Below are 17,327 nucleotides of genomic sequence, written 5' to 3'. Positions count from 1 at the left end.
ATTGCAGACTGAGAAACTGTCAGCGACCCGAAACATTAACTCTGTTTCTCTCTCCACAGATGCTACCTGACCTTCTGAGTATTAACCATATGTTCTCTTTTTATTTCAGATTTCCAGCATCTGCAGTATTTTGTGTTTGTTTTATTGCAGGCATTGCTCACAGAACCGAGTCTGGAAACATAGAGGGACCAATTAAGAGCCGGTTGATATCAGGGTGGGTGTTGGATAGAGAAGTTAGTCCTGTGGCCACCACCTGTGCAGGTTGTTTTGTTGCATCAGTTTGAGGTGGAGTGGAGATGGAGGGGAAGCTGCTACTTTTGAACCCAGTCGAGCCCAACAATTGTCAACGTGAGACTGTCAAAGGAGGTACATTCTAGGGGAGATTAGGTTACTTAACAAAGCATATTATTTTAGGAGGAAGTAGTTACATAGAGTCTTTTAATCTATTTTCCATATACTGATTTGGAGAGGGCGATAATCAGTTTTCTTCTTGAATCACTGCAGTGAGTGGTGATATATCTCCAAATCAGGATGGTACGGCAGGAACAGAACTTCAGCCTGGACACAGTCCAGGAGCAAGATGACCATTCACATCTTGTCCTGTTGAGATAAAATTTAAAAAAGTGTTTATTCTCCATCGAGTTAACTGACCTTTTCATTTTGTACAGTTTACACTGATCTTCCCAGTACCACAGATATTCTGCTTCCCTCGTTTCCGAATAGGCAATTTAAGGTTTGTTTCTCCGCATTTATCAGAACATTATATGGACCTTCCCAATTGGCCTCCCAATGGGGAGCGAGACTTCGGTGGGGGCCCAACCTGTCATGAGCTGAAATGGACTGTGACCAGGGGAGTGGTGCGAATGGTCATTAAGACACCAGGCAAGACAGTGACCCAGTCATTGGCCTTGACCAGATCATCAGCTCCCTTCAGGACAGCTTTTTTCAGTGCTGTTTCTATAAAGTGATTAAAGAGCTCGACCATCCCACTAGACTCTGGGTGTTAGGAGATGTGGAAATGTTGTTCAGCACCGATAAGACGACAGAGCTTTTGTATTATTTCTGCTGTGAAACGAGAACCATTATCACTCTCTATTCTTTTCAGAAAACCTCACTTGGTAAAGATCTGTTCCCACAAGATTTTAGCTGCAGTTACTGCAGTATTTTTACATGTTGGGAAAGCTTCAATCCACCGAGTAAGCATATCAACAACTATAAGGATATACCCGTGCCCTCCTTTTACTGTGGGGAACAGGCCTGTAATAATCAATCTGCAATGTTTCCCAGGACCATAATTCACCATTGGGACCTTTCATTTGGCAGGGGCTGGATTCATTTGGGCACAGATGAGGTACAGGTTCAGGTGGTGATAGACATCCTGGTGCATCATCGGCCACCAATAATAATGATGTAACATATCGAGGACTCGAGAAATGGAAATATGTCCCCAATTAGATGCATAAACAAAATTAATTCTTTTCTGAGGCAGAGAGGTGTGACCCAAGTCAAATTAGAGCCAACCTTATGATAAAAAACCTCATCATGTAGGACGAGTGAGTCCTTACTTGGTGTGAAACACGAGGGAAAGTCTTTCCCGTGGTGTGCGGCCTCTTTGACAATAGTCACATCAGGATCAGTGTCCTGATAGGTTTTTAAATCGGGTATAACTGGAATCTGTCATACCGGTGCCAGTGATGGTGCTTTGGGTGGATCCCATTGAATCCTCTCCACAGCAGCTTTCCTGGTGAGTAAGTCTGCCTGGTTATTACCGTCACCCTCTTCACTAACTCCTGCTCCTGATGTACCTTCACCTTACAAATAGTAATTTAGAATAAAAGGGAGTAGCAGGTGTGAACGTGATTACTAAAGCATAGGGGATCCTGGGCTTTATAAATAGAGGAATAGAGTACAAAAACAAGCAGGTTATGGCGAACCTTTATGAAGCACTGGTTTGGCCCCAACTGGAGTATTGTGTCCAATTCTGGACACCACACTTTATGAAGGCTGTGAAGACATTACAGAGGATGCAAAAAGAATTTATGAGAATAGTTCCAGTGATGAGGAACTTCAGTTTATGTGGAGAAGCTGGGCTTGTTCTCCTTAGCGAAGAGAAAGTTGAGAGGGAATTTGGTAATGTTGTTCATAATCATGAAGAGTCTGGACAGAGTTGAGAGGGAGAAACTATTCCTGTTGATGGAAGGGACACGAACCAGAGGACACGGATTTAAGGTGACTGGCAAAAGAAGCAACGGTGATGGGAGGAAAAACTTTTTTACGCAGCGATTGGTTAGGATCTGGAATGCACTGCCTGAGAATATGGTGGAGGCAGATTCAATTGAGGCTTTTAAAAGGGAATTGGATAATTAATTGAACAGAAAACATTTGCAAGGCTACAGGAAAAATGTGCAAGACTGGGACTATGTGAGTTGCTCTTGCAGAGAGCCAGCACCGATTCAATGGGACAAATGGCCGCCTTTGGTGTTGTAACCATTCTATTATTCTATGTGGTTTGCCCTGGGCACCAATCCCATATGCTCATATTTTGCTTACTTAACCTCCTGTGTGGGACCTTATTGAAAGCCTTCTGAAAATCCAAATACATCAACTGGTTCCCACTTATTTATTCTGCTAGTTACATCCTCAAAAATCATGAACAGGTTTTTCAAACATGGGCTGAAATTTTTTGTTGGGTGGGAGGTCCCGCCCACCAGCTGAAAAGTCGGTGGCGATCCCGCCTCCATCAGGCCTGGGGAGCCAGGCCGGGATTTGCACTCCCCAGGCCCTTAATTGGCCTTGGGCGGGACTTCCACCTCCTTGAGGTAGTAAGTACCACCTAATGGAGCTGCCGGCCAATCCGTAGGATGGCAGCTCTTAGTCCCAGCAGCGCCACCATGAGCGGTAGCCACTGCTGGGTCTACAGCCAGCCATTACAAGCAAGATGAAAGACGGTGCTGGAACTAAGGTAAGTTTTGAGGGACTCGCCGGGGACAATCGGTCAGGCTCCAGCGAGGCAAGGGGAGTGTTATGCGTTGGGTGTGCTTGGGGCTTCGGGGGCGGCCCTCCTTGTGGCACAGGGTGTCTGATCAGGAGGGCACCCCCCAGCTTGCAATAAGGCCACCTGCTTTTACCAGGCGGGGTTCTTGAGGCTTTTCCCATCTGGCTGTTACAGGTAAAATACCTGCAGTGGCAGAAGAGGCCCTTAAGTGCCAGGTAATTGTCCACTTAAGGGCCTTGATTGACCTGGGGTGGGCAGGCCATTTCTCATCACTACCCCACGTAAAATTGCAGCAGGGGCGGGAGGGGGTCAGGAACAGCACCACCACCACCAACGCCCCCCCCCCACCCCACTTGTTTGGGGGCAATAAAGATCTGGCCATGATTTCCCTTTCATAAATCCATGTTGACTCTGCCCAATCCAACCATTATTTTCTAAGTGTCCAGTTAGCATATCCTTTATAATAGATTCTTGCACTTTCCCTTCTACTGCTGTCAGTATTAGAATTAGAACATTACAGCGCAGTACAGGCCCTTCGGCCCTCGATGTTGCGCCGACCTGTGAAACCATCTGACCTACACTATTCCATTTTCATCCATATGTCTATCCAATGACCACTTAAATGCCCTTAAAGTTGGCGAATCTACTACCGCTGCAGGCAGAGCGTTCCACGCCCTGACTACTCTGAGTAAAGAAACTACCTCTCACATCTGTCCTATATCTATCACCCCTCAACTTGAAGCTATGTCCCCTCGTGTTTGCCATCACCATCCGAGGAAAAAGACGCTCACTATCCACCCTATCTAACCCTCTGATTATCTTATATGTCTCTATTAAGTCACCTCTCCTCCTCCTCCTCCTCTCCAACGAAAACAACCTCAAGTCCCTCAGCCTTTCCTCGTAAGACCTTCCCTCCATACCAGGCAACATCCTAGTAAATCTCCTCTGCACCCTTTCCATAGCTTCCACATCCTTCCTATAATGCGGTGACCAGAACTGCATGCAATACTCCAGGTGCGGTCTCACCAGAGTTTTGTACAGCTGCAGCATGACCTCGTGGCTCCGAAACTCAATCCCCCTACTAATAAAAGCTAACACACCATATGCCTTCTGAACAGCCCTATTAACCTGGGTAGCAACCTTCAGGGATTTATGCACCTGGACACCAAGATCTCTCTGTTCATCTACACTACCAAGAATCTTCCCATTAGCCCAGTACTCTGCATTCCTGTTACTCCTTCCAAAGTGAATCACCTCGCACTTTTCCGCATTAAACTCCATTTGCCATCTCTCCGCCCAGCTCTGCAGCCTATCTCTGTCCCTCTGTACCCTACAACATCCTTCGGCACTATCCACAACTCCACCGACCTTAGTGTCATCCGCAAATTTACTAACCCACCCTTCTACACCCTCTTCCAGGTCATTTCTAAAAATGACAAACAGCAGTGGCCCCAAAACAGATCCTTGCGGTACACCACTAGTAACTAAACTCCAGGATGAACATTTGCCATCAACCACCACCCTCTGTCTTCTTTCAGCTAGCCAATTTCTGATCCAAAGCTCTAAATCACCTTCAACCCCATACTTGCGTATTTTCTGCAATAGCCTACCGTGGGGAACCTTATCAAACGCCTTACTGAAATCCATATACACCACATCCACTGCTTTACCCTCATCCACCTGTTTGGTCACCTTCTCGAAAAACTCAATAAGGTTTGTGAGGCACGACCTACCCGTCACAAAACCGTGCTGACTATCTCTAATGAACTTATTCTTTTCAAGATGATTATAAATCCTGTCTCTTATAACCTTTTCCAACATTTTACCCACAACCGAAGTAAGGCTCACAGGTCTATAATTACCAGGGCTGTCTCTACTCCCCTTCTTGAACAAGGGGACAACAGTCTTCCGGCACTATTCCTGTCGACAATGACGACATAAAGATCAAGGACAAAGGCTCTGCAATCTCCTCCATAGCTTCCCAGAGAATCCTAGGATAAATCCCATCTGGCCCAGGGGACTTACCTATTTTCACACTTTCCAAAATTGATGACACCTCCTCCTTGTGAACCTCAATCCCATCTAGACCAGTACTGTACACAGTAATCCAGATGTGGTCTCACCAATGCCCTGTAGAGCTGAAGCATAACCTCCCTACTCTTGTATTCAATTCCCCTCGTAGGTCCGTAGTTCCGTTTTTTTCTCTCCCTCTTTTTTTTAATATATTGGGGTTATATTTGCTACCTTCCAAACTGCAGGAACCATTCCAGAATCTATAGAAGTTTGGAAAATGACCACTATCTCAACAGCCACCTCTTTCAACACTCTGGGATGTAGATCATCAGATCTAGATGATGTGAACTTTCAGTCCCATTAATTTCTACAGTATTACTTTTTTACAAATACTAATTTCTTTCAGTTCCTTATTCTCGCTATTGCCTTGGTTCTCTAGTATTCCTGGGAGGTTTTTTGTATCTCTCTCCATGAAGACAGACACAAAGTATTTGTTTAGTTTCTCTGCCATTTCCTTATTCCACATGATAAATTCTCCTGTTTCTGCCCTGATCAGAGAACTCCTGTATGCTGATGATACTGCACTATTCACTCACATGGAAACTCAGCTACAAAGACCCACAGACTGTCTCTCCCGTGCCTGTATTGTGTTCCCTTTGACTTTAAGCGTCAAGAAAACTGTGGTCATGGGACAAGGTGTTGCATCTCCGCCCCTGATCGCACTAAATAACACCCCCACTGGAAGTGGTTAGCAAATTCTGCTACCTTGGATGCACGGTGTCAGACAATCTATTCCTTGATGCAGAGCTCGGTACATGCATAGGGAAAGTAGCTATCACCTTTGGATGACTTGAGAAACATGCATGGGCTAACACCAGGCTGACCCCTAGGACCAAGCTGATGGTTTATAAGGCCTGTTTTCTCAGCACTTTGCTGATTGGCTGTGAAACATGGGTGATTTAAGCTACCAGGAAAAGAATCTCAATAATTTCCATCTTTGCTGTCTGCAGTGCATTATGGGTATATCCCAGCAGGACAAAAATCACAAACATGACAGTCCTCTCAAAGGCAGAGTTCCCAAGTGTGTTGGCAGTAATCAAACAGAGGCAGCTTCAGTGGATTGGACACATCCGCAGGATGGAAGACAGTCGCATACCCAAGGACCTTCTGTATGGTGAGGTGCCCGGGGCCAGACGACCAGTGGGCGCCGAAAGATCCACTTCAAGGTTGTTTGCAAGTGTGACATGAAGGCCAAATGTTGATTATCACAGCTCGGAGTCACTAGCTGATGAAAGAGGGAAATAGCAACACATCCTGTGGACTGGTTTGCACGACCACGATGACCAGTTCCTGCAGCAGCTTCACAACAGGTGCCAACGTCAAAAACAACAACTCACAGTCACCGGGCAGCTTCACCTGCAGCACTTGTGGCAGAACCTGCCTCTCAAGGATTGGCCTTCACAGCATCAGAAAAGATGAACCAAGAGAAGACACCCCACTTAAGTGGATTGTTTGCTGCGAGTCCACCATCTTTCATAGATGGAAGGATGCTAAACAACTAACTATCTGTAGTGGGTCCACACTTGGCTTTGCTAATCTTTTCCTTTTTACATACTTTTAGAAGCTTTTACAGTCCGCTTTTATGTTTCTCACTAGTTTACTTTCATATTCTGTTTTCCTTATCCGTTTCTTGGTCCTCCCTGGCTATATTGTAAAATGCTCCCAATCCTAAGGCTTACTACTTGTTTTGGAAACTTTATAAACAGACAGAAGACTGGATATCCCAGCTCTCCATCCTGGGATTCTCAGTATGAACAGGGTGGGATGTGTTTTGAGATAGGATGTCTCAGCTCTCCACCTTGAAAGGCACAAGGAGAGAACAGGGCTGCATGGAGCTGATTTATGACATCACAGCAGTGCCTAGTAACCAACCTCCCTGAGCCCTGGTGCTGCGAGGGCCACTCAGCACCTGACCTCATTACAGCCTTCGTTCAAATATGGACAAAAGAGCTGAACTCAAGAGGTGAGGTGAGAGTGACTGCCCTTGAAATCAAGGCAGCATTTGACCAAGAATGGCATCAAGGAGCCCAAGCAAAACTGGAGTCAATGAGAATCATTGGGAAAATTCTCCGCTGGTTGGAATCATACCTAATGCAAAGGAAGATGGTTGTGGTTGTTGGAGATCAATCATCTGAGCTCCAGGACATCACTGCAGGAGTTCCTCAGGGTAGTGTCCTAGGCCCAACCATCTTCAGCTGCTTCATCAATGACCTTCCTTCAATCATAAGGTCAGAAGTGGGGATGTTCGCGAATGATGGCACAATGTTCATCATCATTCATGACCCCTCAGATAGTGAAGAAATCCATGTAGAAATGCAGCAAGACCTGGACAATAACCAGGCTTGGGCTGATATGTGGCAAGTAACATTTGCACCACACAAGTGCCAGGCAATGACCATCTCCAACAAGAGAGAATCTAACCATCTCCCCTTGACATTCAATGGCATTACCATCACTGAATCCCCCACTAACAACATTCTGGGGGTTACCATTGATCAGAAACTGAACTGGAGTAGTCTTTTCTCCTTTCTAACTTTACATTATTTCAGTTCTCATTGGTTACTCTTATGGATAAGTCCCAGCTCCCCCTTACCTTCCAGAGTGCCTCTGCTAAGTCTTGGATCTCTCTCACCTTCGATGTCTGAATAGAGCCTCACACTTGAAAACTGGTTTTAAATTTAAATCCACTCAGGAAGTATATTTAACAGAAGTCTTTAGGTTGGTGAGAAAATTATAAGCCCACAACTAAACCTCATTTCATTCATATACTTAAAATTAAATTGGGATCTATATTGGGGCAATCTTTACATATCTGGATGAATTAGCATTTTTGCTGCAGTCAGACTTTTCCTAACACTTGTAGTAAGGAGATGGCGATATCACAAAAAGGGAAGATCAGTGGGGTTTTAAGTCAGCACCTGACTCACACCAGGATGAGTCCAATTTCCTTCCACTCTGGTTAATGTTCTTATCCACCATCAGTTTCACGGATATAAAAACAAAGGGTGCTGAAAATACTCAGGTCAGGCAGCATCTGTGGAGAGAGAGAAGCAAAGTTAACGTTTCAGGTCTGTGACTTCACTACTCCTGTACACAAATCCTCTTGCAATGAAGGCCAACATACCATTAGCTTTCTTAATTGCTTGTTGCACCTGCAGGTTAGCTTTCAGCCACTTATTGACAAGGACACCTTTGCCTCAGCCACTTATTGACAAGGACACCTTTACCTCAGCCACTTATTGACAAGGACACCTTTGCCTCAGCCACTCAGAGCACACGTGTCCAGCTTCTCACTGTTGGTCTTTGGTTTGAGTTTTCTGTCTGCAAATCCTCCCCTTCTAATATTCTGTAAAAAGTACAAGTCATCACTATCAATCCAGGATAGAAATTCTGCAGACAATTCTAGTTTCTATGGAACATTCTTTCTTCTTGTTCCTCCAAAGCTGTAAATCCCAGTCCCACACACTCTCCCTCCTCCCTGTGCTGAAATCCAAACCCATGGCACCATTTCTTTCCTCCACTACCACTCTCTCCCTCTACTCTGACTGGGTTCAGTTCTCCAGCCCCTGTGTGCAGAGTGAGAATCAAATCCATGAATCAATGATTTTGTCCCCCTCCCCCTCCGTGTCGTCACCAAGATGGCCGCGCACGCGCTCTGCTCCCCGCTCCACCGAGATGGCGACTGTTAACCTGGGCCTATTCCCTGGAAAAAGCCCAGGAACTGGAAACGCGGGACCTAGAGATTCTTATACAGGACTTACGGCCTACACCAGGTGTTTCTTAAGTATGCCCTGCGCCCCACCCACCCTCAGCCGCTGCAGTAGTGTCCACAGCACTTGCACAGCTCTGATCAAAGTGACACTGCGCATGCTCCAGATACAGTCTAGCTCCGCGCCTGCGCACTGGGCTCCTGTGGTGAATCGGGCAGATTCACCTCTGCGGGTGATGCTCAGAGTTGCCCGCAGGATGGAAGACGGTTTGTGCCGAACAAAGATGGCGACAATGGGGCGGAGTTTGCGAACGCTGAGGATGTCCGTCCGCAGCTGCTGCGCGTGCGTTAATTGTGCGAGTGTCGGAGGCGCGCGGAAGATTTTTTTGCCGCATCGAGAAGTTTGAACGGGAAACAGTTAACGGTCGCCGGCGTTGCCATGGCTGTGGGGGCGGGGCTTGGTAACGGCGCGCGTCGACACAGGTAGGCCACTGAGCAACAGCAGGTGAGCGGCCAGGAGCAAGGCCGCGGAGAGAGCCTGGGGCTCGGGTGGGAGGCGGTAGCCGGCAGGCCCTGGGCTGGCGCCTCTCCTGGGGAGGGCACTACTCTGACTGGGGCCACCCAAAACACTGAAACACGGGGATTTTAATGTCACAGCCTTTGAGGGGGAGGCAATGGGTGTGAGAAAACCTGGTTGATAATTACTGAGCTTGGATGGGTTTTGGTGTCTCCAGTGGGTGGGCTTCAGATTTTCCACCAGTCCCTTTGAGGAAAGGACTGGCTGCAAGTTTTTACTAATTCATTCTTGGGATGTGGGCATCGCTGGTAAAGCTGGTATTTATTACCCTGTCCCTAGTCGCCCCTTGAGAAGGTGCTGGTGGTGGGCGGCCGCCTCCTTGAACCGGTTTCATACGACTGAGTGGCTCGTTCAGCATCTTCAGGAGTAGTTAATAGTCAACCATGTCAGTGTAAGACTTCAGTCACATATACAGGCCCAGACCGGGTAAGAACAGGTTTCCATCCCTTGAGGGGCATTGACCAACCAATTTTATGCCAGTTGTGAAAAAGTGGACTCTTCAGTTCTTTATCCCCTTGTTTGTGGGATCTTGCTGTGTACAGCTTGGTTTGCCCACGTTACCCTACATTACAAAAGTGAGTGCACATTTTAAAGGTGCCTAATTGGTGGTAAAGTGTTTTGGAATACTCTGAGGACGGGAAAGGTGCTGTATAAATGAACGTTAGGCAATCCAGTAGCTTCATGGTCACTTATACTAACAACCAGCTTTTTTTATTCCCAGATTTTGACTTCTGATTCTCAAACAGCCATGGCAGGATTTGATCTCCCGTCCTCTGGATTAATGTAAAAGAACCATGACTGCATGCTGTGTGACAGAGTGCTTAAATTGGGAATTTGGTAAATGTGGAAATTTCAAGTGTTGATCTCTTTCTAAAATATAGTCATGTTTCCATTTCGCATTTAACTTGACTTTAACATTAAATTGTTTCTTTCAGTCTTCGTCAGTGGTAAACAAGCTTCCTGTTAGTGCCAGCTGCACATTTAGTTCCTTGGGTAGCTCGGTGGAACTGGTTCCCTAGTCAGTGGGGCCTGACTCAGGTCTCTGGAATTCTAGTTAGTATAAATACAGGAGGTTTTGCAAATGCACAAAGTAAGCAACATGAAGTTCTGGTCGACTGAGTCCTGTGAGACACAGAGCTGAACTCTGGAGTTTGCTAAATGTGGGAATTTGGTTCAGTGGGGAAGGAGGTGCTGTTCTGCTCTTTTACAGAACAAACAGTGATCCAAGAGTCGGAGCTGCAGACAGTGAGAGCTGAAGCCCAGAGGCATGAATTAGGGGGCAGGTAGGTGATTGGTTGGTTAGTTTTTAAGGTTTTTTCTTTTCTAAACTGGGTCAGTAGTTTAAACTGGCACTGGCAAGATAAAAGTATTAAATTAGTATGCTAACTAGTTAAACTACTTAACTACAAATTCAGTGATATTTCTAAACATGAAACCTAATTAGTTAAGTGAAACATAATAAAGATGGCAAGGCAGGTGATGTGTTGCATCTGCAGCATGTGGGAGCTGGTGAATACCAGAGTGATCCACTGCAATCATATCTGCAGTAAGTGTCTGCAGCTTGAGGAACTTCGGCTCAGATTTGATGAGTTAGAATCCAAGATTCGGACACTGTGATGCGTCAGGGAGGGGGAAAGTCATTGGACGCTTTGCTCCAGGAGGCAGTCACACCCCTTAGGCTAGGTATTTTAGATTTGGTCCATGGTCAGGGACAGGCAAGTGTGACTGCAAGTGAGGCAAGTATGGGGACCCAGAAGGTAGCACTGGAGGAGCCTTGTACTTGTCCAACAGGTTCAAAGTTCTTGTAGCTTGTCTGGACAAGAGCAGGGACTGCAGGTTGGATGAGCAAACTGACTATGGCACCGTGCTGCAGGGGCCATTCAAGTGGGGGGTGTAAAAGGGAATGCCCTTGGAACTGTATAGTTCGGCAGATAGATACTGTTCTTTGCAGCTGACAGCCTGAATCCCAAAGGCTGTGTTGCCTGCTCGGTGCCAGGGTTAAGGGCAGCTCCTTGGGGTTGGAGAGGAACTTGGAGTGGGAGGGAAAGGATCCAGTTGTAGTCCATGTGAGTACCAACGACATAGATAGGACTAAGAAAAAGGAGTATGAGTAGTTCGGGCTAAATTAAAAAGCAAAACCACAAAGGTAATATTCTCTGGATCACTACCTGAGTCATGAGCAAATTGGCTTTAGGGTAAATAAGATCAGAGAGTTGAATGCGTGGCTCAAAGATTGGTGTGGAAAAAATGGGTTACGATTCATGGGGCACTAACACCAGTACTGGGGAAAGAGGGAGCTGTACCATTGGGATGGCCTTCACCTGAACTGTGCTGGGACCAGTATCCTGGCAAATCGTAATACTGGGGCTGTCGAGAGGGCTTCAAACTAAATAGTGGGGGGAAACGTGCAGCTGAGGGGAAATTTAGAAAGTCAACGAAAAAAAGACAAGACAATATTCCAGGGTTTTTTATATTCATCTGTGGGATGTGACCGTCGCTGACTAGGAGAGCATTTATTGCCCATCCCTAATTGCCCTTGAGAAGATGGTGGTGAGCCACATCCTTGAACTGCTGCAGTCCATGTGGGGTAGATACGCCCACTGTGCTGTTAGGAAAGTAGTTCCAGAACTTTGACCCAATGACAGTGAAGGAACAACAATATAGTTCCAAGTCAGGATGGAGTGTGGCTTGGAGGGGAACCATGCAACTGCTGCCCTTGTCCTTTGAGGTGGTAGAGGTCGTGGGTTTGGAAGGTGCTATCTAAGGAGCCGTGCTGCGTGGCTGCAGTGCATCTTGTAGATGGTATACACTGCTGCCACTGTGCATTGGTGGTGGAGGGATTGAATGTTGAAGGTGGTGGATGGGATGTCAATCAGGCGGGCTGCTTTGTCCTTGATGGTGTTGAGCTTCTTGAGTGTTGCAGTGCTATGGGGCTAGAGTAGGAGAGTGGGACTAACTGGATGGCAGAGAACCGGCAAAGACTCAATAGCTTCCTTCTATGCTATAGTAACTTTGAGTTCAAGTGTGCGAAGGGATTTGCTCAGTTTTCCCATCTACTAGCACACCAGCTTTTAAAGTTGAAAAGATTTGATGAATGGTCAGCACAGTCTTGCTGCAGAGAGGCCGTTGAAATTTTGTGTATGTTTTTTTTATTTGTGGGCGTTGCTGATTAGGCCAGCATTTATTGCCCATCCCTAATTGCCCTTGAGAAGGTGGTGGTAAGCTGCCATCTTGAACCGCTGCAGTCCATGTGGGTAGGTACACCTACAGTGCTTTTCGAAAGGGAGTGTGGGAAGAGATTTACTTGTTCACCTCACCTGCTGACAGACCATTGAGTTCACATCTGACTGTAGGGGTTGGTTCTGACATTGTTGCTACTGTTAATCCAATTATGGTGGAGGGCATGTGCACTAGAGTTTCTGTATCAATTAATTATTAATTTTATATCTTGGCCCTTTGGCTCCAAACGCAATCAGATCACATTATTTTCTCTTCAGTAATAGCATCTTACAATGGCAGAGCTGTTACCCAACATTCCCCACAGGAGAGAATGTGCTCTATCCTCATTACAGAAGACCCCGCTCAGGCGCGGTGCAGGTCGTGACTGGAGCATGTGCAGTGTGGGTGCTGGCGCTGGATGGAGGCAGTTGTGTCGGATCTGCAGAGAGTGAGAAATGGCTGAGTGCCAGAGAGGAATGGAGCCGGTGGTTGGGGAGGCTTCGTAAACACCCGGCGTAGGTCTCAAGCCCTGAATAAGAAGCTACTGGGCCTGCATTTGCACCGAGCGGTGGGCAGCTGCGGGGCTTCTCCCTGTTACAGACCTGGGTTAACAGCCACCATTTTAAGAGGAAGCATTGTCCAGCAGGGCGTATGCATGGCCATCCTGGACCAGGAAGCAGGAGGCGAGAATGTTGGGAATTTCTATCCTGGACTGACAGTGATGGCTTTTGTAAACTGAGACATTACAGCTATTAGGAAAAATTGAACACATTAGGGATTTTTTTAATTAGAAAAGACTTAGCAGTGATGTGATAGAACTCTTTAAAATTGGACAGAGTAGATGTGGAGAGAATGTTTCCATTTGTGAATGAATCCAAATCTAGGGGCCATAAATACAGTTACTAATAAATCCAATAGGGAAATAAGGAGAGATTTCTTTACTCAGAAAGTGGGTAGAATGTGGAAGTGGTTGAGGCAAATTGCTGAGATGCTTTCAAAAGGAAACTACATGACAGCAAAGGGAATGAAAGGTCTGCTGAAATGAGGTAGATGGAATGTGAGCAGACACATGAGGTGTATAAGCAGCAGCACAGACTAGTTAGACTGAATGGCCTGTTTGTGTACTGTGTATTCTGTGTCATTTTATGTAAATTCCTTTTACAGGGATTGGAAGGGGAGGAATTGCAGATAAACTCAAACCAAAAGTCTTGTCAGGATCTGACAGTTACTCGATTCTTCAGGACCTGAATATCATCATCCTTTAAATCTGGAAGGAGAAATGTTGTCTGCTTTTTGTCTGTGGGAAAAGATTTCAAACACCATTCTAACTGGCAAAGCACCATGTCTGATGCAACCGAGTGAGAGTGTTCCAGTGCACTGACTCTGGAAAGGGCTTTAACCATTTACACAGCCTGAAAAAACATCGCACCATTCACAGCAGGGAGAAATTGGAGACGTGTTCTGTGTGTGACTGAGGCTTCAACTGATTGTCCAACTTGGAGAGGCACAAGGACACCTGGGCCATGGAGAGACCATGGAAATGTGGGAACTGTGGGAAGGGATTCAATTACCCGTCCCAGCTGGAGACTCATCGACGCAGTCACACCGGGGAGAGGCCGTTCACCTGCTTTGTGTGTGGAAAGGGATTTGCTCGGTTGTCCCACCTCAATGAACACCAACGTACTCACACAGATAGGAGACCTTTTAAATGTTCTGACTGTGAGAAGAGATTTAAAAGTCAAAATGAGCTGCTGCAACACCAACGTACTCACACAGGGGAGAGGCCATTCACCTGTTCAATGTGTGGGAAGGAATTCACTCGATTATCCAACCTTCTGAGACACCAGCGAGATCACACAGGGGAGAGACCGTTCACCTGCTCCATGTGTGGGAAGGAATTCACTCGTTTATCCAACCTTCTGAGACACCAGCGTGGTCACACAGGGGAGAGACCGTTCACTGGCTCCATGTGTGGGAAGGAATTCACAACAACGTCCCAACTCACTGATCACCAAGTTGTTCACACTGATGAACCTTTTAAATGCTCTGACTGTGAGAAGAGATTTAATAGTAAAGGCAATCTGCTGAGCCATCAGCAAGTTCACACTGGGGAGAGGCCGTTCACCTGCTCCATGTGTGGGAAGGGATTTGCTAATTCAGACAAACTGCTGAGACACCAGCGAGTTCACAAGTGACTGCAAGGAATGGATGCTGCTGTTAATCACATCCAGAACTGAATACTGACTGGAAGTCTGTTTCCAATTGGGTTTCCACAGGGCTCAGCACTAGGCCACTTGCTTTTTGTGGTTTCCACAGGGCTCAGCACTAGGCCACTTGCCTTTTGTGGTATATATATATATATATATATATCAATGATTTTTACTTAAGTGTAGGGGGCCATGATTAGGAAGTTTGCAAATGATACAAAAGTTGGTCATGTGGAAGACAGGAGGAATGCTGTAGACTGCAGGATGATATCAATGGACTGGGCAGGTGGCCAGAAAAGTGGCAAATGGTATCAACCCGGAGAAGTGTGCGATAATGCATTTGAGGAGGGCAAACAAGGCAAGGGAATGCACAGTGAATAGTAGGATACCGCAAAGTGCAGAGGCACAGAGGGACTTTGGAGTGCATTTTCACAGATACCAGAAGGCAGCAGAACAGGTAGATAAGGTGGTCAAGAAGGCACATGGGATACTTTCCTTCAATAGCCGAGGCCTAGAACATAAGAGCAGGGAGATAATGCTGGAACTGTACAAAACACTAGTTAGAACCCCCACAGCTAGAGAAATGTGGACGGATCTGCCCTCCACATTGACTAGATTAATTAATTAGCATAAAACTAAAGCGGATTTGATAATTTATCATATAATTACAGTCAGTGTTCAATTAATCAATCAGATCTAGGCGATAAAGTGAAATAACAAGTGATAGTGACACTAAAGGGTTCTGAATTTTTCAGTAAATTAAAATCTGAGATATATAGATAATAGTTAAGTAAAACATTTAAGTTAACTCCGTCAAATAAAGTGATATCAGCACAAAGGAAGCAGCAGCTGACAATTGAGCAGCTGAATGAATATTTATTTAAAATCTTCTATTTATTCTGGTTAAGCCAATTCATAGTCTAATTAATAAAGGCATGGCAGGGCATTTCAGTCCAGTGGAGTGCACATCCTGTTCCATATGGGAACTCGAGGACATTTCTCCTGTCCTGGACAACCATATGTACAGGAAGTGTCAGCTGGAGCAGGAAGCAAAGGGTCATGCGGTGTTTTTGTGACTGGAAGGCTGTTTCCAATGGGATCCCACATGGCTCAATACTATATCAATATCAATGTCAGTATATATCAATGATTTGGACTTTAAAGTAGGGGGCATGATTAAGATGTTTTTGGCCTTGTGGTTGATAGGAAGAAAACTGCAGACTGCAGGAAGATATCAATGGACTGATCAAGTGAGCAGAAAAGACACAAATGGAGTTGAATCCGGTGAAGTGTGAGATAATGCATTTGGGGAAGGTTAACAAGGCAGGGAATACAATATTACTGGTAGAATACTGAAAAGTGTAGAGGAAGAGAGAAACCTTGGAGTGCATGTCCACAGATCCCTGAAGGTAGCAGGACAGGTAGATAAAGTGGTTAAGAATGCATATGGGATACTTTCCTTTATTAGCCGAGAGATAGAATATAAGAACAGGGAGTATTTCCAGCATTTTCTGTGGATGAAACATCAGACCTGAAATGTTAACCCTATTTCTTTCTCCACAGATGCTGTCAGACCTGCTGAGTATTCCCAGCATTTTCTTTTTTTTTTTACAAGAGCAGGGAGGTTATGCTGGACCTGAATAAAACACTAGTTAGACCACAGCTAGAGAACTGCGCACAGTTCTGATCACCGCATCATAGGAAATGTATGATTGCACAGAAGATGTTTCCAGGAATGGAGAATTTTAGCGATTAGGAAAGATTGGATCGGCTGGGGTTGTTTTCTTTGGAACAGAGCATGTTAATGGGAGATTTAATTGTGTATAAAATTGAGGCCTAGACAGAGTGAATAGGATGAGCCTGTTCCCTTTAGCAGAGAGATTAATAACCAGGGGACATAGATCTAAAGTAATTTGCAGAAGCATTAGAGGGAAATGGAGAAATCAGTTCACCCAAAGGATGGTGATGATCTGGAACTCACTGCCTGAAAGGGTGGGGGAGGCAGAAACCCTTTTTACATTAAAAAAAAATGGATATACACTTAAAGTGCTAAAACCTAGAGGCCTACAGAACAAGAGCTGGAAAGTGTATTACGCTGGATAGTTGTTTCTCGGCTGGCACAGATACAATGAGCTGAATGGCCTCGTCTGCTATAAATTTTCTGGCAGTTGGGATTTGTTTCTGCTGAAGTTAATAACCCCTCTTCCTGGGTTGGAGTTCAATATTCTGGATAAATTTGTAATAAATCAGCTTTCTTTGAAACACTTTGTTGCAGATTTTTGTCTTTTCCACCTGAGTGTCCCAGCCCCACTCTTCGATGGTTCAGAGCTCCTGGGCACTGAAGGCTCCTTTACAACTGTGTTTAGAATCAGGAAGAACAACGGTGAATGCTGGAAACGTGCTGTCAAATCAGAGATTGGTGTAAAGCTGTGATCCGATCCTGACAAAATGAAATGGCAGGTTTAAGTTTCCATTCTGAAAATGACTGGTAATTATTCTATGAAGACTTAACGTGTTTGTGTGACAGCTGTTAATTCATTTAAAATA

General features: G+C 45.6%; 2 protein-coding genes and 1 pseudogene across 16 annotated transcripts in view; 1 reads left to right on the top strand and 2 right to left on the bottom strand.

The window, feature by feature from the left end:
* The window catches only part of LOC137349056 (zinc finger protein 239-like), a 23,172-nt gene extending 14,086 nt beyond the window's left edge, over positions 1-9,086 (bottom strand). For 2 of the 4 annotated variants that reach the window (XM_068014357.1, XM_068014360.1), the window contains exons 1-4: positions 8,830-8,918; positions 8,193-8,414; positions 7,987-8,102; positions 429-600 (exon numbers count right to left, since the gene is read on the bottom strand). The gene's annotated coding sequence lies outside the window, so the exon portion shown is untranslated. Of the gene's footprint in view, positions 1-428; positions 601-7,661; positions 7,706-7,986; positions 8,103-8,192; positions 8,415-8,829; positions 8,919-9,002 lie in introns of those variants that run through there. The other 2 variants (XM_068014359.1, XM_068014362.1) reach the window with 2 other exon arrangements.
* LOC137348636 (zinc finger protein 850-like) overlaps positions 1-17,327 on the bottom strand; it is a 163,077-nt pseudogene that overhangs the window by 7,601 nt on the left and 138,149 nt on the right.
* On the top strand, positions 8,729-17,327 carry LOC137349054 (zinc finger protein 436-like). 12 transcript variants are annotated; one of them, XM_068014343.1, is made up of 3 exons: positions 8,729-8,852; positions 10,076-10,191; positions 13,738-17,327. In XM_068014343.1, exon 3 carries the CDS (start codon positions 14,097-14,099, stop codon positions 14,766-14,768), a length of 672 nt encoding a protein of 223 aa, XP_067870444.1. In that variant the 5' UTR covers positions 8,729-8,852; positions 10,076-10,191; positions 13,738-14,096; the 3' UTR covers positions 14,769-17,327. The 12 variants fall into 12 exon arrangements, 11 of the variants coding, with proteins under 11 accessions (XP_067870444.1, XP_067870447.1, XP_067870448.1 ...); XM_068014346.1 differs by having other exon boundaries at positions 8,734-8,841; XR_010969219.1 differs by lacking the exon at positions 8,729-8,852 and adding an exon at positions 8,865-9,260 and having other exon boundaries at positions 17,056-17,327.

This window comes from Heterodontus francisci, chromosome 34, assembly GCF_036365525.1.
Source record: "Heterodontus francisci isolate sHetFra1 chromosome 34, sHetFra1.hap1, whole genome shotgun sequence".
Lineage (NCBI taxonomy): Eukaryota > Metazoa > Chordata > Chondrichthyes > Heterodontiformes > Heterodontidae > Heterodontus > Heterodontus francisci.
Note: the sequence above shows the minus strand (reverse complement) of the source record. Positions and strands in the feature narration are given on the sequence as shown.

Excerpts from the sequence above, each read along its gene's own strand:
- LOC137349054 (XM_068014343.1), top strand. The coding sequence starts at position 14,097 with ATGGAGAGACCATGGAAATGTGGGAACTGTGGGAAGGGATTCAATTAC.